The 25,577-nt window shown below is 40.8% G+C and overlaps 1 protein-coding gene across 1 annotated transcript; it reads right to left on the bottom strand.

Moving 5' to 3' along the window:
* On the bottom strand, positions 1 to 24,433 carry CHRNA2 (cholinergic receptor nicotinic alpha 2 subunit). The gene is made up of 6 exons (XM_070947103.1): positions 24,364 to 24,433; positions 18,471 to 18,628; positions 17,003 to 17,047; positions 15,573 to 15,682; positions 5,921 to 7,013; positions 1 to 126 (listed from the first exon to the last, which is right to left on the bottom strand). Exons 1-6 carry the CDS (start codon positions 24,431 to 24,433, stop codon positions 1 to 3), a joined length of 1,602 nt encoding a protein of 533 aa, XP_070803204.1.
* Between the last annotated feature and the right edge of the window lie 1,144 nt (positions 24,434 to 25,577).

The raw sequence follows: 25,577 nt of genomic DNA on the forward strand, positions 1-25,577 counted from the left end.
CTAGATCATGCCTGCCAGAAATGGAGGAAGGAAAAGTCCAATTGTCCCCAGCAAACAGACAAAGATAAACATCCAGAGGAAGATGCGGTCAATCACCATGGCAACATATTTCCAATCTTCTTTGACCTGCAACAAATGAAAAATCATGACCAGGGCGACCAGTCACCAAGTTAACAGGAATTCAGCATGATTGAAATGGGAAAACTTAAAAACATACCACAAATGCTTCAGTAACTTAGTAGGTTAGCAATAGCAATAGCACTTAGACTTATATACCACTTTACAGTGCTTTACAGCCCTTTCAAAACGGTTTACAGAGTCAGCATATTGCTCCCAACAATCTGGGCCCTCATTTTACCCACCTCAGAAGGATGGAAGGCTAAATCAACCTTGAGCCTGGTAAGATTTGAACTTCCAAATTGCAGGCAGCCGGCAGTCAGCAGAAGTAGCCTGCAGTACTGCACTCTAACCACTGCGCCACCAAGGCTCACTCTAACCACTGCACCACCATGGCTCAGGTTAAGTAAGCAAGTAGGCATAGTAAGTATCAATGTGCCATACCATAGAATAATTATCCATCAGAGTTAAAATAGATAGAACGTAAAACTAACAGGATCGGGCTGAAAAAATCCAGGTGAGCACTAGATAGCAGCAAAGAGGATACTTATGTTATCCCATAGTTATCTACTGAGTAGTGTCAAAATTTTGGTATTCCAGATATGGCAACTCTACAGAGTATAGAATAGAAAATTCAATGTGCTGGATGAAACTATTCAGTTAGTTGAGTTCCTTCAGAGTTGGGAGACTTTGATTAAGGAAAACAAAGTCTTCCAAGCTTCCGGATTTGTGCTGGAGCCCATCTTCAGGGAACTTCAAGAGCCTTGGTGGCGCAGCAGACTAAAGTGCTGTTAAGTAGCACCAGCTGCCTGCAATTACTGCAAGTTCAAATCTCACCAGGCTCAAAGTTGACTCAGCCTTCCATCCTTTTGAGGTAGGTAAAATGAGGACCCAGATTGTGGGGCAATAAGCTGACTTTGTATAAAAAAGAACACCACTTAGGCGGGGCCAAAAGCCCTACTAAGCAGGTATATACAAAAGTATGAAGGCTATTGCTTAACGCATTGTAAGCCGCCCTGAGTCTCCGGAGAAGGGCGGCATATAAATCGAACCAATAAATAAATAAATAAGTAAATAAATAAACTTCTCTCTAGCCTAACTTCTTTGGCTAGAGAGAAATTCTCTGAAGATGGGCTCCGGCATGAGTCCAAAAGTTCAAAAGACAAAACCTCTGGTCCCAGTGACTGACCCAGATTGGATGCTGCAACATTATCCTGGGACACGTACAGTATATTCTCCTTCATTCATGAAAAACAAAATCGCTTGGGAATGATTTTGGCAAGCTGTGGGGTGATGTATAACACTTCATTTGGAGCCCACAGATCCATCTACCGTATTTTTCGGAGTATAAGATGCTCCGGACTATAAGACACACCTACCTTTTTTGGGAAGGAAAACAAGAAAAAAAAATCTGCCTCTGCCTCCCAGCAATTTGCCTCCTTGCAGCAAACCGTGGAAGTCCCACGACGCAATAGGCAATGGCAATCCCTGCAGCCTGAAACACCTGAGGGTTGGGAAGCCAATCCAACCGACAATCAACTGCTTGTGCTAATCAAGTTGTGCTGAAGCTGAAACGGGCTGTTTGCTGTTTGCTGCAAGGAGGTAAATTGCTGGGAGACATTGATCAATGTCCCTACTCTTGTACATTGAGTGTTCACAGAGAAACAAAGGTTCTCTGTGGACCATTACCTTTCTTTCAGGCAGGGTGTGAAATCACAATATGTCTCCCCAGGCTGAAAGAGTGAACTTTGCCCAGGAAGGAATTTCAGGGATGGAGTTCCTATGGGCAGATCAACCTGAACCCATGATACTGGAGAGTTATAGTCTATGGGTGATACTAACCACTGTGGTTGGCTGAGAGGTTTCTGTCACAATTGTGAACGTGTAATCCTCCAGCTTGTAGAAAACTGTTCTGCCTCAAGGTCTTTTAATGACATGCAAATTAAAGAAAGTACGTTGTGGATTCTGCTGGCTTTGATTCCCTTCCCACTGAGCATTACCTGCAGCTTGGAAAACATCTACCAATGCTGATGCTACTTCGTAATTTGTGATGAGACAACTTTGGGCAGAGGTAGATGTGTCCCTGGAACAGAAAGTTTAACCGCCCTCCAAGTTTTATTGCTTGACTGATTGATTGATGAGGCTTTACATTGCCTCAGTTTCAGTCAACTCTTAAGATATTCACAGTCCAACAATAGCTCTAATAAAGGCAAGGCAGTAAAACTCTGTAATATAGCTTCCCACAACATTCATTTGTGGCGTCACCTCTTTTTTTCAGCAGCCTAGTCTCCAGAGGCCTTCCACAATAACTAGGGGGCAGGATAAGCTATTCCTTAAGATGGTGTGTGTGTGTGTGTGTGTGTGTGTGTGTGTGTGTGTGTGTACACAGGAAGTCAATTTCTGTACTTCCTGCCTTATTGCCTAAGTAATAAGGTGCAGGTGTGGATATGCATTCAAAGAGTGTCTAACAAGTCCCAAAATAGCCAGGCTGATGGGGGGGGGATTGCACCAATGAGACTGGAGGGAGCCAGTTGGATTTTTGTTCTCAATGTCATTTGCTACAGCGGTGAGATTCTAATTTTTTTACTACCGGTTCTGTGGGCATGGCTTGGTGGACACGGCTTGGTGGGTGTGACAGGGGAAGGATACTGTAAAATCTCCATTCCCTCCCCACTCCAGGGGAAGGATACTGTAAAATCTCCATTCCTTCCCCACTCCAGGGGAAGGATACTGCAAAATCCCCATTTCCTCCCGATCAGCTGGGACTCAGGAAGCAGAGAATAGATGGGGGTGGGGCCAGTCAGAGGTGGTATTTACTGGTTCTCCGAACTACCCAAAATTTCCGCTACCAATTCTCCGGAACTGGTCAGAACCTGCTGAATACCACCTCTGATTTGCTAGCTAGAGAGCTGGAGAGTTTGAAGGAGTGTGTGTGCGTCTGTGTGTGTCTATGTGTCTCTGTGTGTTGCTTTAACAAGTCAGTCTTCCCACCACCACACATGATCTATGAGGTGGCAGAAACGTTCTGGTAAAAGCAAAAGTTTCCATGTGTTACTGGGCTTCCGGAAGCGGGCCAACACTGTGAGGAATGGCAAGTGAAAGAGATAACTTATGATCTGAAATGGTAGGACAAGAGAGGAAATCTTCATACACCCTCTTTCATGCCAAAATTTTCCTTCTTTTTTCTCTTAATTGATGACTATACTGACTCCATAGCAATACAAATAGAGAGATGGCTAAACTGGATTGTGGCTTTGCCTGTGTAAACCCAGTGGTCAGTTCTTGCAGAACTGGCTGGGAAGTTTCCAAGTTGCCCTCACAGAATAATGGAGGAAAATGCCTAAAGGTTGAAGGAGAGAGATGTGGTGACGCCAGGCAAAGTGAACAATGGTGGGTGGCCGATTCCAGTCGCTAAAAACATCACAGACCACATTGGCTGTGACCTATCCTAATAGGTGTCCATAGCAAAAACTGTGTTGGGGAAGGGAGGAAAACACTACTTCAAAACTAGAATCCCTCAGGACAAATTTAAGGTACAGCTGCTGTGGGCTGGAGATAAGACAAAAACAGTACCAGGAGGGCATGATATTTAAAAATGGTTAGGAGGCTTGTTTATGCCATAACTGAAGGTTGTGAAGATGAGCCTCTTCAGGGTAAGGATACCCTCCTTAGCATCCAGCAGACTTCTAAGATGATTAGAAACAATTTGATGAGGTCAATTCTTGGTGCCTGATCAGTAGTGAAATCCAATTTTTTTTTACTACCGATTCTGTGGGCGTGGCTCGGTAGGCGTGGTGTGGCTTGGTGGGCGTGGCTTGGTGGGTGTGCCAGGGGAAGGATACTACAAAATCTCCATTCCCACCCCACTCCAGGGGAAGGATACTGCAAAATCTCCATTCCCACCCCACTCCAGGGGAAGGATACTGCAAAATTCCCATTCCCTCCCCACTCCTGGGGGAAGGATATTGCAAAATCTCCATTCCCACCCCACTTTGGGGCCAGCCAGAGGTGGTATTTGCTAGTTCTCCGAACTACTCAAAATTTCCACTACCAGTTCTCCAGAACCTGTCAGAACCTGCTGATTTCCATCCCTGTGCCTGATACTCTGCTTTTATATCCACCTATGCCACCTCACCTCCATTCCACTTTGTCTGTTTAAGAAAAGAGACGTTTGAGCTACTGGCGGAATTTTTATCTGCACTAAAGGGGGGTCTTACAGGGGTCACCAGCCTTGGGAGGAGGGGTCTTCAACTTTGGCAACTTCAAAACTTGTGGACTTCAATTCCCAGAATGCTGGCTGGGGAATTCTGGGAGTTGAAGTCTACAAGTCTTAAATTTGCCAAGGTTGGAGACCCCTGTAACTAGAACTAGGAGAAGATGCTACAGAGCTGTATTATTATTATTATTATTATTATTATTATTATTATTATTATTATAGTTGTTGTTTCCAGTTTATGGGTGAGTAACTGGATCAGGCTATTAAGAACCTCAGGTCTCTTTCATGAATCTGTGTTAAGAAAAAGCCTAGCCAAGATACAGTATTTCCTTCCTTCAGGAAGATCGGTGGAAACAAAAAAAGTCCTGTTTATCATATAACTGGATGAGCCCGTCAGTCACAACACACACACACACACACACACACACACATACACATCTTCAGGTGGCCTGAAAGCCCTTTCTCAATGAAATGGGTCACTTTAATTGGTTGATTCTTTCTGAAAAGAAAAGGAATATCTTGTAAAATTCCAATGAAGTTTCAGCGGGAAGGAGCTCCTAAGGTTAAAACGAAGACTGCATGCCATATCTGGCAGACAATAGAATCATAAATTAACAGTGCAGTCCACTTCAGGCTGAGTCAGCATAAACTCATTAAACCTAATTGATCTTATGCGCAAATAAAAATACTGTAGAATAAGTTAAATGAGTCAGCAAAAGCAAAATATACATTGTGGGTTGCAGTGGGAGAGAGGTTCATGAAAATATTTGTCCTTGAATTACTGTGTTAATATTGTGATTTGTGATTTTGCACTCATTCAGATTATATTCCTTCCTGCTCCCCTTTTTTCACAAAAGGTCTATCTTCTACCTTCTCCTATCCTTATATCCTGCTAGGCTGATTTCTCTCTTAGATCTAGTTCCATCTTAGATTCTTGGTCTAAGGGCTAAGAACACTTTTGCAGGCAGGTCTTCAGGCTACTGAATTTAAGTGATTCCACACGATTTAAGTGGAAGCTGGGGAAATACTCCTCAGGGTTGGGGATAGTTTAATGACAAGAAGGATTAGGAGAGACATGATAGCACTGTTCCAATATCTCAGGGGCTGCCACAAAGAAGAGGGAGCCAAGCTATTCTCCAAAGCACCTGAAGGTAGAACAAAAAGCAATGGGTGGAAACTAATCAAGGAGAGAAGCAACCTAGAACTAAGGAGAAATTTCCTGACAGTTAGAACAATTAACCAGTGGAACACCTTGCCTCCAGAAGTTGTGAATGCTCCAACACTGGAAGTTTTAAGAAGATATTGGATAACTATTTGTCTGAAGTGGCGTAGGGTTTCCTGCCTAAGCAGGGGGTTGGACTAGAAAACCTCCAAGGTCTCTTCCAACTCTGTTATCTATTCTATTCTATTCTATTCTATTCTATTCTATTCTATTCTATTCTATTCTATTCTATTCTATTCTATTCTATTCTTCTATTCTACTCTACTCTATTCTATTCTATTCTATATATGAAAAAAGACGGACTGAGAAGGCCAAAGTTCTAATCCAGAAAAATAGTTCTTAGTATCTCAGACTTAACGACTCACCGAGAAATCTGCATCCTCAGCCCGCAGGTGATTTGCTATGAAGTGCACCCCTTCCAGTGCCTTCAAGATGCTTGGAGACAGCTGGATGCCCTGCTCAGATGAAGCTGAACTTTCTGTTTTGATAGTGGCTGGGCGATGAACCAGTTCCACAAATCTTCTTCCCAGATGTTGAGCACTGGTGTAGCGATATTGAAGGCATTGGTGGTGACAAATGCTTTGCAGGGGTAGCCGGCCAGCCTGAATCATCTCTTCGTGATACTCCTCTTCCTCATCCCACCTATCATCTACGTCTGTCTCCAGCCAACACCGTGAAGTGCTGAGGTTTGCTGGAGGCATGTCGTATTGTGCAATGACTTCTTCACTGGCCACCCTCAACCCTGAAGCTATTACTGGAGGACGTTTCATGAAGAGCCAGCGGGGAATGAAATCCAGAAAAACATTCTGGACCCAGTGTGGCATTTTGTGAGTACTGGGTGAGCGATGATGGACGTTGAGTACAAAGACTGTGATGACAATGGAGAGGGTGACAAAGATCATGGTGAAAAGCAAATATTCACCAATCAGCGGGATAACTAGGGAAGTGGATGGAATGATTTCAGTGATAAGTAGGAGAAAGACAGTGAGGGACAGAAGGACAGAGATGCACAGGGTGATCTTCTCACCACAGTCGGATGGCAGGTAGAAGACCAACACGGTCAAGCAGGAAATTAGAAGGCAAGGGATAATGAGATTAATGGTGTAGAAGAGAGGCAAACGGCGGATAATGAAGCTATAAGTGATATCAGGGTAGATCTCACTGCAACAATCATATTTCTTAGTATTATAAGTGCCCACTGCACTCATAATGGCCCACTCCCCACTTTCCCAGTAGTCCTTAAGGTCAACATGGTGCTCCATGCTCTCCAAGTCAATCTTGGCCTTGTCATAAGTCCATGAACCAAATTTCATTTTGCAGTTCTGTTGATCAAAGGGGAAGAAGGTTACATCAATGCTGCAGGAACTCTTATAGATGGCTGGTGGCACCCACTTCACACTGCCGTTAGAGAAAAGGTGAGCCTTTATCATATGGGTGACAGCAAACTCTCCATCAGCACTTGAGAGAAAAGAAGAGAGGAGTTAAGAGGAGACTCTTTAAACAAACGTCTGCGTCTTGAGGCATTATTTAGGGACAGCATTGTAATCCACTGAGTTAAAGCCAATCAAGAAAGATTTCTAATATATTGATTTATTGTGACAAAAACCTTGAGGTATCAGACAGTCCTCTCCCTACAAACAAGACTATTTTGAAACTCACATTTTTCTCTGTTCATAAATATTACATACTAATACTAATACAGCTACACAATATTTTGAACCCTAGTCTAGGTTAAGGGTTAAGTATAAGTCATCATTTGGTCATCTTATAAGAAGGAGCTTTAATAGTGTATTTGGCCTTGGCAATATAACTACTAAGGCTTAATTTCCAGTGTCATCCATTTCTGCACATTGTAAAAATTTTTGAATTACTGGAAATTACGGAGAGGGAAGAGTCGGAATATTATAGAGTGTGGAACAAATTATATAAATGGTTAAAAAAAAGGAATCAAAGCAATAATTCGGAATGATAAATTAATTGGGTTAAAACTAGGAAGTGTAAATTACTGGATAGTGTTAAGAGTGATGGTTGTGTAAATAGATACAATGTAAATATAAATATGTAGATGAACAATTAAATAAAAAAAGAGAATATATATCCATGTCAATACATAAAGCTATAAAATAATACATGATGTAATGTTATGTTTGTTATGTTTTTTTAATGTGTTTTTGTTTTTGTTGTATTTTTCTTTATTTTGTTTTTAAAAGTCAAAAGTGTAATAAAAATTACTTTAAAAAAAAAAAACTACTAAGGCTTAAATCATGTAAAATAAGGAGCATGAAATAAATATAGGCAGTCTTCCAGTGGTGGGTTGCCCCCGGTTTCGGACCGGTTCTATAGAACCAGTAGTAAAACCAGCGGATGACCCCGACGTCATCAAAATGCTTCTGCGCATGCGTGGCCCCGTTGCGAACCGGTAGTAAAGATAAGTAGAACCCACCCCTGCAGTCTTCGACTTACAACCACAATTGAACCCAAAATTTCTGTTGCTAAGTGAGACATGTTAAGTGGGTTTTGCCCCATTTTACAACTTTTCTTGCCACACTTGTTAAGTGAATCACTGCAGTTGTTAAGTTAGTCACACAGTTGTTAAGACTTTGCTTGTCAGAAGGTCGCAAAAGATGATCACATGACTCTGGGACACTGCAACCGTCATAAATATGAGTCAGTTGCCAAGTGTCCAAATTTTGACCACATGACCATGGGGATGCTGCAACGGTTGCGAGTGTGAAAAACGGTCATAAGTCACTTTTTTCAGTGCCGCTGTAATTTGGAACAGTCACTAAACAAACTGTTTTAAGTTGAGGACTACCTATATAACTAGACTTCACTGCTGCCTACAATTAGCTGCATGAAAGTTGTCCTTTTAGAAAGCATGGGAAATGTCAACTGAACTACTCCAAGATGACTTTGGAACTGAAAAGCCACATGTAAAGAAGAAAAATTAATGGGGTAGATTAACATCAGATTGGAAATCAATATTCATTTTAATAGCAGCCACCAGAATTTGTATTTATTAACCCCATGCAAGCTTTGTTCATCAAACCATTTAGCTCAGATCTGTTGGCACCAGCTTTGTCTGACCCTTCACTTCAGGGACAATGTAAAATTTGTTCTCTGCTGCCTCCCAATACTTCTGTAGGATTTCAGACAAATTTCTGAGCTCTATCTGGTGATGCTGGTAACCAGACCTGTGACCTTCCTCATCCAGAGTCTGTCCTCCACCACAGATACCAGTGGGAAACCCATCTCGAAGAGACTGGGGTGTGTCTACATGGTGCTTGTTTTGGGAATCAGCAGAATAATTGTCAACTTTCAAACAAAAGAGTTACTGAAAGCATTTAAGAAAGTCAAAAATGGCAAATTAACTCAATAAACTGTTTGACCTTCAAAGGGGAACAGAAAACAAATAATTCCCTCAACACTGTAAAACTATTTACTAAGTCTGCACTAATATTAATCTTGTCATCATTCCTATCACCCATCTCCTCCCACTTATGACTGTATGACTGTAACCTTATTGCTGGTATCCTTACGATTTATATTGACTGTTTCCTAATATGATTTGACTGGTTATTTGTACCCTATGACTATCATTAAGTGTTGTACCTTATGATTCTTGATGAATGTATCTTTTCTTTTATGTACACTGAGAGCATATGCACCAAGACAAATTCCTTATGTGTCCAATCACACTTGGACAATAAAGAATTCTATTCTATTCTATTCTATTCTAAAATATAACTGATTCCAGCCTCACAGCAACTGCAATACGTATTTAAGTGATACTTTTGCATAAATTAATAATATATTGATGAATACGCATCAGCAGATGAGAGTTGATGTGGCTATTTGCTAAGAAAGCATATGGGTTTGCACATTTCACAACTCAATATTACTTTAATTCAAACATAAGTACTTTACCAGTTGCATAATTTTAAGAATTCATAGTCTGCTATTCCCTTCATCATTTCTGGTGATGATTGCTGGATTGGCTAGAATCATAGCAGCAGGAGCAGCATGTGGAAAAGAGTTAAATGTAGCACTGCCTCCCAAATCAATAGATTATAAACAGAATAACAGCATTGGAAGGGACCTTGGAGATCTTCTAGTCCAACTCCTTGCTCGAAGAGGAGAGCCTATATCATTCCGGACAAGTGGCTGTCCAGTCTCTTCTTAAAAGCCTCCAGTGATGGAGCACTCACAACTTCTGTTCCAATGATTGATTGTTCTCACTGTCAGGAAATTTCTCCTTAGTTCTAGGTAGGATCTCTAATGATCTTCCACCTATTATTTCTTGTCCTGCCCCTCCGGTGCTTTGGACAATAAGTTGACTCCCTCTTCTCTGTGACAGCTCCTCAAATACTACAAAACACCTATCAGGTCACCCCTAATCCTTCTCTTCAATATGCTAGACATACCTAATCCCCTTAACCGTTCAGCCTACGATTCAGCCTCCAACCCCCTTATCATGATTGTTGCTAAATATACAGTACCAAATCTGGTATATTTATGTATATCCTGGACAATCCTGTCTATCGTCCTTCCCATCAAATGCTTCCCTCCTCACTCCTCTTCCTGCCCACAACTAAGAAAATGTCAGAGACATGAGACAAACAGACTAGCACTGAAGGCAGAACTGTTATTATTCATGAGGGCCATTTGATGGCAGCATAATACCAGCCAATTGAAGAAAGCCACTCCTCGTGGATTAAACTAAGATTTGCACACAGACAGAAAGAAAATATATTTGCCAATATTCCTTGGAAGAGAACAGGCTGGGCATCGTCCTTTAAGTTTGCATTGCTACTGAAGGGAATACAACATTTCAGCAGCAGTTAAAAGTGGAATGCATCATCATATTGTTTGTGCAGTGTGATTGCAGAAAGTACAGATTACAGATTAACAGAGTTGGAAGGGACCTTGTAGGTCATCTAGTCCAACCCCCAACCCAAGCAGGAGCTCCTACACCATCTCTGACAAATGGCAGTCCAATCTCTTCTTGAAAGCCTCCAGTGATGAAGCTGTCTAAAGACAAACTGTTCCATTGAGTTGATTGTTCTCCTTATTTCTAGGTTGAATCTCTCCTTGATCAGTTTCCATCCGTTATTCCTTGTCTGGCCTTTGGGTACCTTGGAAAATAGCTTGACCCCTTCCTCTCTGTGGCAGCCCCTCAAATACTGGAACACTGCTATCATGTCTCCCCTGGTCCTTCTCTTCACTAGACTAGCCATGCCCAGTTCCCGTAACTGTTCTTCATATGTTTTAGTCTCCAGTCCCCTAATCATCCTGGTTGCTCTTCTCTGCACTTTTTCTAGAGTCTCAACATCTTTTTTATAGAGACCAAAACCGGATGCAGTATTCTAGGTGTGGTCTTACTAAGGCTTTATAGAGTGGTATTAGTACCTCCCTTGATCTTGATTGTATCCCTTAAGATCCAAATCTGCTATGTTTTCAAGAACAAACCCAAAACAGCACATGTTTGGAACTGCAGAGGCCACAAGTTTTGCTCAAGGCCACCTATGAATCAGGAGAGATCATATCTGGATAAAGTACGGTTTGTTGGAGCAAACACAGATTCATCTAACTTAACAGCCTATTTCCACCAGAAGACAGGGACTTCTGATAAGCAGGACAAAAAGGAAACAACTGAGATATAAAAGTAGCACGCCTCACCCTAAATGTCTCACATTTTGACAACATATTTCACTGGATTTCACTGGATGAGAAAAATCTCACCATGAGGATGAAACAAATGCCCAATTTGCCTAACAGTATCCTAAGTCTCATGAATTACAAATAACAAATTGTACTACATATTGGAAAACTGCTGAGCTGGAATGTATTAAGATTGAGCATCTTATTAAGCTGTTTCTTTACTTGGAATAAACAAATGATTGTTCTTATGATATTGTACAAGTAGAATGACTGTTAGTTTTTTGAATGACAATTATTACTCCCTTCATCTTCTGCATTTCATTTCTCCTAGAGCTTACTGTTTTGTATCATTCCATCACTCTCTCTTATATAGCAATAGCAATAGCACTTAGACTTATATACTGCTTCACAGTGCTTTACAGCCCCCTCTAAGCGGGTTACAGAGTCAGCATATTGTCCCCAACAATCTGGGTCCTCATTTTACCCACCTCGGAAGGATGGAAGGCTAAGTCAGCCTTGAGCCGGTGAGATTCGAACTGCCAAATTGCAGTCAGCCGGCAGTCAGCAGAAGCTGCCTGCAGTACTGCATTCTAAGCACTGAGCCACTGCAGATCTTATCATTTATTATATCATTTATTGAGGTCTATAGCTAGTGGAGATATATGTACTGTATCATTTATGGAGATATATATATGTATCATTTATTACTGAAATGATAGTGCCTGCATGATTCTGCATGACTGCAGGATGGGTATAACTTATAGATATGTTGATATTAGAGATGCATTGCTATTCTACTAAAAATGCAAGGATGGTTGATGCTTTTGGAATTACTCATGGTTGAAAGTCTTCTTCCTCTTACTGGCTAACACTTGTTTTTATTTATTCTTTCATTTGTTTTCATTTATTTTAGGATGCAGATGTAAATATTCATAAGATTGTCCAAAATGAAGATCTATCTTATGACTGAAAGATATAGAACTTGTCATAACAAAGTGGTGGGTGGTTGTGTATGTTCTGTTTTTTTGTTTGTTTGTTTTTTTGCTCACCTTTCAGTGGCTTACTTGGACATGATCCCCCCATATCAAAATTAACAAATTAAATTTACAGTAAAAATTAACAGTAAATATGACACCATCATATTTGGTGGCACAGTGGTTAGGGTGCAGTACTGCAGCTACTTCAGCTGACTGCTAATTCAGCAGATCAGCGGATCAAATCTCACCGGCTCAAGGTTGACTCAGCCTTCCATCCTTCCAAGGTAGGTAAAATGAGGACCCAAATTGTTGGGGGCAATATGCTATTTAGTATACTGTCTTTGGTGTAAGTCGCCCAGAGTCCTCGGAGAGTGGATGGCATAGAAATATGAATAATAATAATAAAAAAACCACTCTGTCTCACACAGAGACAATGTAGAGGAACATAGAGATGATCTTAGAGAAGGTACATGATGACTAACCAGGAATGAAAAATAGGTTTAGACCAGAGAAACAAAAAAAAAAAAACATGAAAAACAAACTTAAGATTGCTTTGTGTAGCCTCTTTTTGATGTAGGAGAGAGGGAAAGGAAGTCTGATAAGCTTTCAAGATTCTGTTATTATAACATATATCAATAAAACAGAGTTCTAGTACTCTGTTTTCCCCAAAATAAGACATCCCCTGATAATAAGCCCAATCGGGCTTTTGAGCGCATGGCAATAAAGCTAATTTCAGGGTTCAAAAAAATTTAAGACAGGGTCTTATTTTCGGGAAAACACGGTATTTCTTGTGCTGTTTCTTGATCTACTAACCTCAAAGTACTAAACATGTACTGTACATCTATGTTTGAGCATGTGTGTGTGGTTACACATATATTTAGGATATCTCTGCCCTAATAAACTGCCTCTTAACTCCCACTGTCTGACAGGAAAAGTTGGCTTATCTTCAGTTTAAGAAAATGAACGTCTGTGTAGTTTTTTTCTACATAGGATGCTGCCAATGCGCCTCTATTTCATTTGCATTTCTAACATCCTCTCAAATTATACACAAGAAGATAGATGAATGCCAAGGACATGTACCAGAAAGCTATGCTTTCCACAAAAACAATCTTCTCTTTATCAATCTTAACTTTTGAAATTAAAAGTTGAGGTGCAAAAAGCCACATTTGGAAGAAATGAGCAGCGGCAGCATGGAATGTTGTTGTTGTTTTTTTTTTAAAAAAAGAAGACAGCAGTCATGATTCTGTAATGGAAACTCCACTCCTTTTTTATGTGCATTGTGCAAGACATTACATAGGGATATCCAACCTTGGCAACTTTAAGACTTATGGACTTATGGACTTCAACTCCCAGGCTGGGAAATTCTGGGAGTTGAAGTTCATAAGTCTTAAAGTTGCCAAGGTTGAACACCCCTACATTAAACAGTAATAGAGTTTGATCACATGTCATGACTGCCATTTTGATTTTTTGCTTCTCCTTATGGATGCTCATGGAAATGGAAGAGTCTCTCTCTTCTCTGGAATTCAGATTTGCTATTGATCTTCATTCGTGTGACAAGGGGAAAGTCCCTCAAAACCAATCAATTCCAAATGAAGTTCGGAGCTATCTGGAAGCCAACTTTTGAAATTAAGTTAGAAGAAAAAGAGGCCTAACCTGTTCCTTGAAATTCTCTGTCTCCCCTTGACATCACTTTGCTCTGCAGCAGGTTAGTCTCAGAGCAGTTGGCAACCACTCCAAAAATCTATTCAGGCAATGTTCACATAACATTTCTAATCTAATTACAGAATTAATTAATTCTCTGGGTTGTGTTTTATATATATTGTATATATATGATTACAAAGTCACAAAATGACCTTGATTCGCATCATACATTAAGCCCCAAAGAAATTTTAGCGAAGGTCAAGAGAACCAAATTTAGCATCTGATATTAATGCAGCCATTACATTTGTAGATGTTTGGTCCAATGTGCTCAGTGGGAGCATTCAATTTCAAGGAGCATCCATTTCGATACAGAACAGGCAGGATCTCAGAGTTACCATTAACAGAGATAGGTTGTCTCCAAATTTGTTCCCATAGGTGAAAAATATATAACAACAAATTCAAAATTTGCAACTGGCTGACAAACCGCACTCAACGAATAGTCCTTAATGGGTCTAAGTCTACATGGAGAGAAGTAAGCAGTGGTACCACAAGGTTCCGTCTTAGGCCCAGTACTCTTCAATATCTTCATAAACGACTTAGATGAGGGAATAGACGGGGAACTCACCAAATTTTCACTAAACTAAATACTAAACTGGCAGGAATAGCTAACACCCTAGAAGATAGGCTCAAGATCCAGATGGATCTTGACAGACTTGAACATTGGGCCCTATCTAACAAAATGAAATTCAATGTAGAGAAAAGTAAAGTCCTGCACTTAGGTAAGAAAAACCAAAAGCACACATATAAACTGGGGGAAACCAGTCTTAATAGCAGTGACTGTGAGAGGGATCTTGGGAGTCTTAGTGGACAACCAGCTAAATATGAGCCAGCAGTGTGCAGCGGCAGCTAAAAAGGCCAGCGCAACCCTAAATTGCATTAACAGAGAGATACAATCAAGATCAAGTGAGGTACTAATACCACTCTATAATCCCCTAGTAAGACCACCCCTAGAGTACTGCATCCAGTTTTGGTCACCACACTATAAAAAAGATATTGAGACTCTAGAAAAAGTGCAGAGGAGAGCAACCAGGATGATTAGAGGACTGGAGGCTAAAACATACAAAGAACAGTTGCAGGAACTGGGCATGGCTAGTCTAGTGAAGAGAAGGACCAGGGGAGACATGATAGCTGTCTTCCAATACTTGAGGGGCTGCCACAAAGAGGAGGGGGTTAAGCTGTTTTCCAAAGGACCTGAAGGCCAGACAAGGAATAATGGATGGAAACTGACCAAGGAGAGATTCAACCTAGAAATAAGGAGAAACTTTCTGACAGTAAGAACAATCAACCAATGGAACAGCTTGCCTTTGGAAGCTGTGGGAGCTTCATCACTTGAGACTTTCAAGAAAAGATTGGACTGACATTTGTCAGAAATGGTGTAGGGTCTTCTGCTTGAGCAGGGGGTTGGACTAGATGACCTATAAGGTCCCTTCCAACTCTGTTAATCTGTTAAAAAAACCTTACCTCCATTTCCCAGTGTATATTATGATTCTGGACTATTTCATTCAGCCCCTTTATTTCATGACATTTAGTGAAATTTACCTCTGTGTGTTCTTTGGCATTAGTCCTTTTTATGTTAGGTTTTAAGGAAGGTATTTTTTTTCAGTGCAATGTTGAGGTTTCTTTACATTTGTATTTCTCTCTGTCCCAATTCCTCCAGACGTACAATCCCATCACCTACTTGTTATACAGCACAATATCTGGGATCCAAATCATCTCAGAAGGTACTCGAATAGAAGTAACATTGTCAAAATCTGTTGGATTCCACTGAAGCTTGTAGTCATTCCATTCCTGATGGTAAGGAAGAAGTCTTTGTTTATTCCTTTCTAACAGGATGATGTGATTATTTACAAGGGCACAACAAAGATTATTTATTTGTTTGTTTATTTACAAGACTTATATGGCGCCCCCCTCATGATACAATGACTCTAAGCAGCTCACAACAATTCATAAAACGTAATTAAAAAGAAAGATATTGTTCCTCCAATGCACTGGATCAAACATCCTCATAGCTCAACCACGGTCCTAGATCAATACTTGGGGCAAGAATCAAGTCTTCACAGCCCTCCAGAAGGTTAAAAGAGTAGGAATTCCTCTGATCTCAGGTAGGACCTGTTCAAAAGGGCTGGAGTGGCACATCTCAGTGGTCCCACTGGAGGGCCACAAGAAAGGGTGGGGACCTGGAGGACACCCATCTTATCTAATCTAGTTAGACAGGTAGATACCCTCAAGAGAGGCAGTCCTGCGGATAACCTAGCCCTGTGACATGTGGATCTTTGAAGTGTAACCAACACTTTGAATTGCACCAGAAAACAACTGGAAGCCAGTGCAGCTTGTGTGATAGTGGTGCTACTTGGGTGAGCTTCAGGGAACCCAAACTGTGTGCGTTGCTGCATTCTGGACCAGTTCCAATTTTTGGATGGTCTCCAAGGGCAGCCCCATAGAGAGCACATTGCAGTAATCCAAATGACTAAGCCATGGGTGATTGTGAGCAAGGCCTCTTGGTCCAGCAATTGGTCCAGCTGGTGCACAAGATGGATTTGTGCAAAGGCTCCCCTGACCACAGCTGCCAAGTGCTCTTCCATCAGGAGTCAACAAGTCCAAGAGGGCCCTCAAATTATAAACCAGAACTGTAAGGGGTAATGATATCCATCCAAAGTCAGAAATATGTCTTTTTTTCTGCAAAGCAGCTAGTTTTATAGGACACGCTAATCCAGAAAAATCTAATTATGGTTAATAGTAACCAAAATCATATCATGAGAAAACAGCTGTTAGCTTTTTACTGAACTTGATGGTATGAACACATCATCTCAGACATTGTCTTCCCTGTTTTTTAAAAAGGATTAAATAAACAGACTATAGCTCTCAAAAATACAATATATTGGCCAGACTACAGTAGACACCCACCATATTCAGACATGGGTAAAAGTTGGAAAAACAACACAAGGTTTGCTATAATGCCCTCTGGATTCTCTATTAGAAGTGAAAAAACAAAGGAGGACACTACCCCCTTTACATGGTACAAGATCCACTTAATGTTGTTGTATTTGGATAATCGGTCTTTGGAGTCTCCCAGCTTCAATTTTGCTAGATTGTACTTGTCCTGCTTACCTGTTTCAGCCAAACATTTGTGGTCATCATTTGATTCTTTTCATCCTTCGTAGGCAAAGAAAAAAGTAGAGGTGTTTGGATTGAATGGAAAGACACACATTAAATCTTGCCACTGCATTTAACTCTAGAAAGTAGGGCAAATTCTGTACTTGTATGGCTGGCTTGTTCAGTATGCTAGATAAGGCTAAAATTGGACATTGCAGCATATAGCAGGAACTCAGCTGTTGCCTTAGCAGGTTGTGTGAACCAAGCCATTGAGCTAAATATAAGGTGAGTCATTTTGGGAGGCACAGCATATTCCATGAATCTATATATATATAAGCCAAATACCACTCACTCATCACGAAATCTCCAGAACGGTAAAGCCTACAAATTTGAAAATTGGCCCATATGTTCCTCTTGACTTCTAGGTGCTCACTAAGAACGGATTTTTCGAAATGACCATCAGATCATTACTATTTCATATACAGTATTTTATTCACACGCTCTGATGCTAAGGAGTTAGACGTTCTACTCCCCCTCCCCATCTGAAAGGAACTCTGTCCCAACTGCCAGTTGCCTTATATTAACACACTCTGATGCTACCCCTTCGCTAAACCAGGCGTGGGCACGTGACTCATCCAGCCTCATCCAGCACGTGACTCATCCGGCCTGCGGGCTGGGACATTCTACTCCCGCTCCCCCTCTGTTCCAACTGCCAGTTGCCTTATATTAACACGCTCTGATGCTACAGAGTTACTCATTCTACATTAAGTTTCAGGCTTTAAGTGTCAATTTATCAAGCCTGAGCACATAGTTTTATAGCGAAGCACAGGCGTCCAGCTAGTACAACAATATAATTGCTGTTTGTCTAGATTTAAGCAGGTTGTATGACCTCAGCCTCTGGAAACACTAAGGATAGCAATCCCCTTTTTTCATCAGAGTGAAGAGCCCAGATACCTTCTTTCTGACCTCTGAGAATGAGTGTAATAACTGGTTGTGAAAGAGCTGTGGTGGCACAGTGGTCAGAATGCAGTATGATTCTGCCCACAGCCAGGAGTTTGATCCTGACCAGTGCAAGATTGATTCAGTCTTCCATCCTTCCAAGGTCAGTAAAATGAGGACCCAGATTATTGCGGGTAATATGCTGACATTATAAACCACTCAGAGTTCTGTAAAGCACTATGGGGAGGTATATAAATCTAAGTGCTACTGCTATCATGTTTTCCAAAACATCTAAGGAAACATATATCCCTGCCTATTTCATATCTTCCGTGATACATATAACACAAATCATTTTCTAGCAAAAAAATTCCCAAACACATTCATTTTGAAACTGCAAAGCCAATTCCAAAAGAGGGATTTAATCTGAATCCTTTCTCTTATTTTCATAGTATATTGACAATACAATGAATATGTGTTTTCTCCAGCTGCAAGTATTTTTGCTGAAAGTGCTACAGAAAGATGAAGTGCCAGTTTGTATACATACCACATCAATTAGCTGAGCTATGGACAGTCCAAACCTGACAATCACAACGTCAGAGGTGTTGGGGACTGGCCTGGACCACCGGTTGTAGGCATGGAAAAGGTATCTGAAGAGCCGTTCTTCTGCCTGACTCTGGGTCCGGCCTTGGAGAGATGCAGATTCTACAAACAGGAACATGCAAGCCTGTTATGATCAACTTTAAAGGCTGGCATATCATTCTCAAATATTGCAAAGTCAACATCTAAATCAGTTTGAACAATGAAATTAAATATTGAGATCAATATTCAAACATGACCAGATGTTTTATTTTTAAATACTTAAGCTGAACAATCCTTCCACACTTCTTACATTAATCATTCTGACAACCCTGTAAAGCCGAAATCAGCAACTTTATTGAGCCTTCAGCATCTTTATATGATTTTGCATAATGGCCTAGGCGGCTCAGATAAATAAAAAAAAATCTCCACCATCCCCAGCTCTTGCAAGACTGCTGTATTGTGCAAGAGTTTCTCACGTCAAGGTCTATGCAAAGACAGCAAACTCCATAAGCTCTGACATACTGGTGTGAACTCGCATGAAACTGTGGTAATTTTTGCAGCCATTATTAGGTAAGGTAGTAAAGAGTTGTGTGGGGAGATGACAGCTATATAAATTTTTTAAATCGAACAATCAATCACTAGAATCCTAAAGCTGGAAGAAGGGTTCATTCTGCTCAGTGCAGGCATCCAGATTAAAACATAGGAAACAAATGATGGATGAGACTGAGAGAGAGAGAGAGAGACACACACAGAGAGAGAGACAGAGACAGAGAGACAGAGAGAGACACAGAGAGACACAGAGAGAGAGACAGAGAGAGACACAGAGAGAGAAAACAAACTATCAAAACAAGTTAGTGATAAGCATTACTGGAACTTGTACCTATATTCTATTGCATTATGTACAAATGCATTTATATGTAGAAAAACTCAAAAATGCAAAGCTCTTGAGCAGAAGTTGGCATGCATAAAAAGGAAATGTACCAGCTCAAGAAGACAAACAAAGCTTAAGGAAAGGATATAAGCTTCATGTTGCCACAAATTAACAACAGAAAATATGGAAGCTTAGATGTATTCATTATAAATCCTAGCTTTGAATCTAGTAATATCTTCAGGGCAGTCTTAAAAATCAAGATGGCAGTTGTAGCTTGGATCATTGTAACACTCCTTTATGATTTTTAATAGTAATTAGTGTTTACCATTAGTAATAGTAATTACACAACAGAAGCAGATGGAGGCAAGGAAACATAGTTTGCCTAGGATTGGAGTGAGATGCTAGTGGTAAGAAAACAGCTAGGCTTGACCAGATCTGATGGCCAAGATCCTACAAGGACTTTCAGTGACATAGGGTTGGCCATGTAAGGAGCAGAACTGTTTCAGAGGAAAAATTAAATTGAACTCTTCACAGCCCTTCACAACTCTGCTGCCTCTTCTAAGACTCCTTAAGAGATTAAGGTTGCACCTCTCAAAGCCAAAGGAGATGGGAATTGTGGGAGTAGCTTGTAAAAGAAGCCTTTTCTAACTTGACTTTTGCTGTGAGGTTCTTGGTGCCCCCTGAGCTTGGTTATTTTCTTGCAGATGTTTTATTACCCACCTAGGTAACATCATCAGTGCTAGAGATGTCACCTAATTGAGTAATGGAATGTCTGCAAGAAAACAACCAGGCTCAGGGAGTATCAAGATTCCACCGTTCAACTCTTACAAATATTGTCTTCTATTGAAGATAAATGAACACCCAAAGAAAGATTAGGATGAACAGTTGATCTGGTGTTCTTTTCCAGTTTATATTATTTTCATTTGTTTTTAATATTCTACACCAACCGGAGTCATTATGGTATGTGTGCATGTGCCTTTATCTACTTTTTGAATCCTGGTGACTGCCTGGATTAATCTATGCACTTGTCTTGGCAAGATTTTCAGAAGTGGTTTGCCATTGTATGCTTTGTAGAGTTGAGAGAGAGTCATTGGCCCAAGGTCACCCAGCTGGCTTTGGACCAGTGACTTTGGCTTTGTGTCTAAGACGGGACTAGAATTTATGCTTTCTAAGCTTGAAACCTTATATGTCACACAAATGCATCTTGCTACGAAACCTGGAAAGGTAATGGGGGCCATTTTTCTGCATCAAGTCTTTCAATGGCAAATCTTTAGGTAATTCTAGATAAAATAAGATATGATTGCAGAGGCCAATTCTGAGGTAGAAGTACACTCAAGAGCAAAGTTTTGGACCAAATTACAACTGGTGAAGTTGCCAGTAGAAATGAGAAGCTTTTTAACTAATGAGACTTGTGTTCCATCAAAGATTTTCTGGTTCTTTGTTTATCTCCTCCATTGTACCAAAGGAGTTCTTTCATTTGGACTCATACTGCTGACATCCTTAAAAACTAATGGTTAAGAATGTCTTTGCGTTCTGAGTCAAAATACCTTTTGGACAACATCAGGAACAATACCTGACACTCAGGTCTTGAATAAGCAACAGTGTACGTATATGATAGATGCCTAACAATCTTTGGGAACATAAAGGAGATAGAAAGAAGGGAGAAAACGGGGCTGTTGCAAAAAAGAGTCTTAAATCCAAGGGAGGTGTAAAACATGGGAAAAAAAGACTTCGCAAAACTGCCTTAATTATACTAAGCATAAGTTGTGTAGGAGAATTGCTTTGGTAGGCTTTCAAGAATCTGATGTGTTACCTTACCAGCAATAAATATATTTCCAGAAACTCAAATAGTTCTTGTTTCCCGAGTTTGCCAGCTTTACAGGAATTGAGAATATAAGACAGTACAAAACAGTATCCTGGTTTAAAACTTAATCTGAACATTGCATGCAATATCCACTTCAAAGCAGTTTTTAAAGCCCTGAATAACAGAATAACAGAGTTGGGAGGGACCTTTGAGGTCTTCTATTCCAACTCTCTGCTCAAGCAGGAAACCCTAGACCATTTCAGACAAAAGGCTGTCCAATCTCTTCTTAAAAGCCTCCAGTGTTGAAGCACCCACAACTTCTGGAGGCAAGCTGTTCCACTGGTTAATTGTCCTCACTGTTAGGAAGTTCCTCCTTAATTCCAGGTTGTTTCTCTCCTTCAATAATTTCCAACCGTTGTTTTTTGTCTTGCCTTCAGGTGCTTTGGAAAATAAGTTGTCCCCCTCTTCTTTGTGGCAGCCCCTCAAATACTGGAATACTGCTATCATGTCACCCCTAATCCTTCTTTTCTCTAGAGTAGATTGACCATACCCAATTCTTGCAACTGTTCTTTGTATGTTTTGGTCTCCAGCCTCTTAATCATCTTAGTTGCTCTTCTTTGCACTTTTTCCAAAGTCTCAACATCTTTTTTGTAATGTGGTGACCAAAACTGGATGCAGTATTCCAGGTGTGGTCTTACTAAGGCTTTATAAAACAGTACTAATATTTCACATGATACTGATTTTATGTCTCTGGTTTATGCAACCAAGGATTGTTAGCTTTTTTGGCTGCTGCCGCACACTGCTGGCTCATTTCAAGTGATCGTCCACTGGGACTTTGGAGTCCCTCTCACAGTTACTGTTTTTGAGCCAGGTTTCACCTAATCTGTACTTGTACCTTTGGTTCTTCCTGCCTAGGTGTAAAACCTTGCTCTTCTACATGCTTTCTCTTTTAAGTGGGTATTTGCTTTTAATGCAGTTAATGTATTTATTTGCAAATTTGCATTCTGGTTTTTCAAGATGAAATAATGCATTTGGATAAATAAACTGGCAAACTACTATGCCAAAGAACTCTCAGGGTAGAAACCAATCCAGCAATGGGAAAAGCTAGTAAATCACTTAATAAATAGGTGGCGTTGACTCAGGCAGCTTTCCTTGCCCCTGAGAGGCTTTAATCTGCCCCTTGGCAGCCCAGGTTATTATTTTTTTTTCCCCTGCTGTTGGCAAGTGGATTTGAAATACAGACACAGCCCTACATCTGTGTGAGTGGAATCATTGGAGGAGCACTGAAAGAAAGATCGTACAAGAGCAAGCTTGTGCAATCGACACTCTCAGAAGCATGCAACACCAAAACCCCCATCCGTTAACTGACAGCTGATGAAGGAAACTGCAGAAGGACATTTGCCTTGTTTTATAGCTGTTCATACATTTAATGTGATATTCCTACAGGTCAGGACTCAAGTCAAGGAACTGAATTTTGCCTCTGGAATTCACTCAAAGTGAAAAACCGACCATAAGTGAATAGTGGTTTGTCAAGCAGGGACAGGAGATTAAAATTGTCAAAATGGCAGGGGGTGGTTGCCATCAATAAACACTCCCGTCCTTTTGAAAGATGCATCACACCATTCAAAAGGGGAAAGATGCATGCTTTGTCCACCGTGGTGCTGATTTTGACACTTCCCTTCCCATGAATGCCAGTGAGGTTTGTCATCAGAAACAAATTGGGTGCTAGGAATCTGGATGACCTGAGCTTGTAATTAATTGGATGTAGAAAAGAGGTGGGGAAGGGAAGAAGTATTAAGGGAACAAATGGAAACAGAGCTAAGTATCATAAAATGAAACAAAGAGGTTCTAACAAACAGAATGGAACCTGGATGGAAATCATGGAATTGGACTTTCTGAAGGGATTGGAAGGAAAAGTATCAAAGGTAGTGGTGGGATTCAGCCAGTTCGCATCACTTCGGGAGAGCCGGTTGTTAACTTTCTGAGCAGTTTGGCAAAGTGGTTGTTGAAAGAAATCATTAGGGAAGAGAACCGGTTGTTAAATTACTTGAATCCCACCACTGATCAAAGGTATGGAGTTGTGGATGCAGGAACAGAAATATAGGACAAGAAGCAGATCTAAGGACTCCACTTGATACAGAGCTACCCCACAGATGGCCCTGAACATAAATCATACATCACCACCACCCCCAGCAGTACAAACAGACTAGCCAAAGTCAGCTTGGAAGAGATTGCCTCTTGGTATCTTGGGCTTATATCCTTTAGCACTAAATAAGTTAAACCAACACTTGAATTGCACTTGTGCAATAGTCACAAAATATATGTTCTATTGCTAAAGGAGCTGGAGCTTGTCAGCACACATGCTGCTTTTTACACCAACTGCGATTTCCTAGCAGTCATCAAGGGCAGTCTCTGAAAGAGTAAATTGCAGTAACTGGCAATGAATTACTATTGCCAGAGTTTCCTGCTCTAAAAAGCTGCAATTGACCCATCAACCAAAGCTGCTTAGCCATAATCACAGCTTCTACCCACAAATCTAGGCAAAGCCATAAATCCAAGAACCTCCCAAGTTACAGACATGCTCTTCTGGATAGAGGACAACCTCTTCTAAAGTCACCAGGGGAGGCACCTAACCACTATAAAGTCACTGAACAAACTGCCACACTGTCTCATCAGGATTCAGCTCCAGACACTGGGAAATGACTTCTACAGCATCTCCTCTTTGGCTCTGAATAGAGAAGTACAACCAATAAATCAATGATACCTCTCCCCCAACCAATGGATGACTTCCTCCAGCAATTTCTAATTAATGCTCAATGGCACAGGTGAGAGGATGGACACTGCAGCACCCCATATGTAAGGGGTGCTTGACCACTCATCCCCTACCCCTACTGACAGGTATTACTTACCCAGGTAATAGTAAAACCAGTATAAAATCATTCTCCCAATTCCTGAAACCTTATAGACAGTCCAGAAGATACCCACTGAATAATAAAAAAATAAATCTCTTTAACTGATTTGACATTTGGGACATCTCAAATTTCTTTACTTTAGTTTATGCGTTCCTTTGCAACATCCCATTAATCACTCCCTACACTAATTTGCATAATAAGACAGTTTAAAGAGGGAGGTAGATAATTTTACAATTGAGGCAGTGGAGGGGAAAACATAGATGTCCCTTACCTGACAGCAGCACAAACCAAAAGGATAGAATGATCCAGAAACCTAGAAATCCACTCATAAACAGCTCCATCTTCTCAGAGGTGGTTGTCCATCACTTCCCCCTGAAAGTCTTGGCCCAGGGATAGAAATTTGGTCAGTGCCTCTTTCACTGGCAAAGTCTCACAAAATGATGCCTAGGAGGTGAATGAATATACACATTCATCCTATTTGACTCCATCAGGGAAGGTAGCTGAGCTCAGTACTGCATGAGTTGGGTCTTATCATTGGAGGAACTTCTTGTCACCTGAGATTTGAACACCAACAGGAACCTTCACAGTATAGAGACAGTTCAAACATGTTGTCCCACGTTTACATGGGAACAAAAGAAAGGAAAATGTTTGATTGCCACTTAAGGCAGGACACTCAAGCAAATCTGCAGGCAAGGACAATAGGACCTAGGAGTTAGGACCCTAACAGAATGATATCATGAGGATGGAAGTAGGACTGGTGTTAATAATCCAGTATATTTTAAACAATATATGCCATGGGTTACAAGAGAGAAGGTGAGATTAATTCCTCATGGTAGGAATGTAGGAGAGGTTTGAACCTCCAGTGGGAGGTTCAAACTGGGATTCAGGCAGTTGTTTTTTGTTCCTTTCTAAAACAGGATACATTGATTAAGGCAGGGGTCTTCAAACTTGGCAGCTTTAAGACTTATGGACTTCAACTCCCCGAATTCTTCAGCCAGCTATGCTGGAGTCCACAAGTCTTAAAGCTGCCAAGTTCGAAGATCTCTGGATTAGGGCTTAAGAATCACAAATATGCATACACGCAGACATAACGGGAGGGAGGGAGGGAGGAGGGCCCATAAATATCCATAAATGTGAATACATTCACATTTTCCAAATCACAAACTTGTACAAATTTGTATACACTGTGATGAGTTAGACTGTCAAACTCGCGGCCCAAGGGCCAGATGCATCATGTGCTGGCCAAGCCCCTACCCAGTTTAGTGAAGGGGGAAAAAGTCACGATACGTCACATTAGGATGCCATGACAATGCGGGTTTGACACCCCTGAGTTAGATCCTTTCAGCAGATATAGGCAGGTAATAGAGGGGTGAAGCAAATTGAGGGAACATCTTCTTTGCTTTTTAGAAGGCTACGTATACAGATATGTCCACATCTTGCCTATTATTCTCTCACTTCTCTTTCCTACTTGCCTTTTTAGTGCCT

The sequence above is a fragment of the Pituophis catenifer genome, unplaced genomic scaffold (genome assembly GCF_029215685.1).
Source record: "Pituophis catenifer annectens isolate HBS135680 unplaced genomic scaffold, rPitCat1.0.hap2 SCAF_1, whole genome shotgun sequence".
Taxonomy (NCBI): domain Eukaryota; kingdom Metazoa; phylum Chordata; class Lepidosauria; order Squamata; family Colubridae; genus Pituophis; species Pituophis catenifer.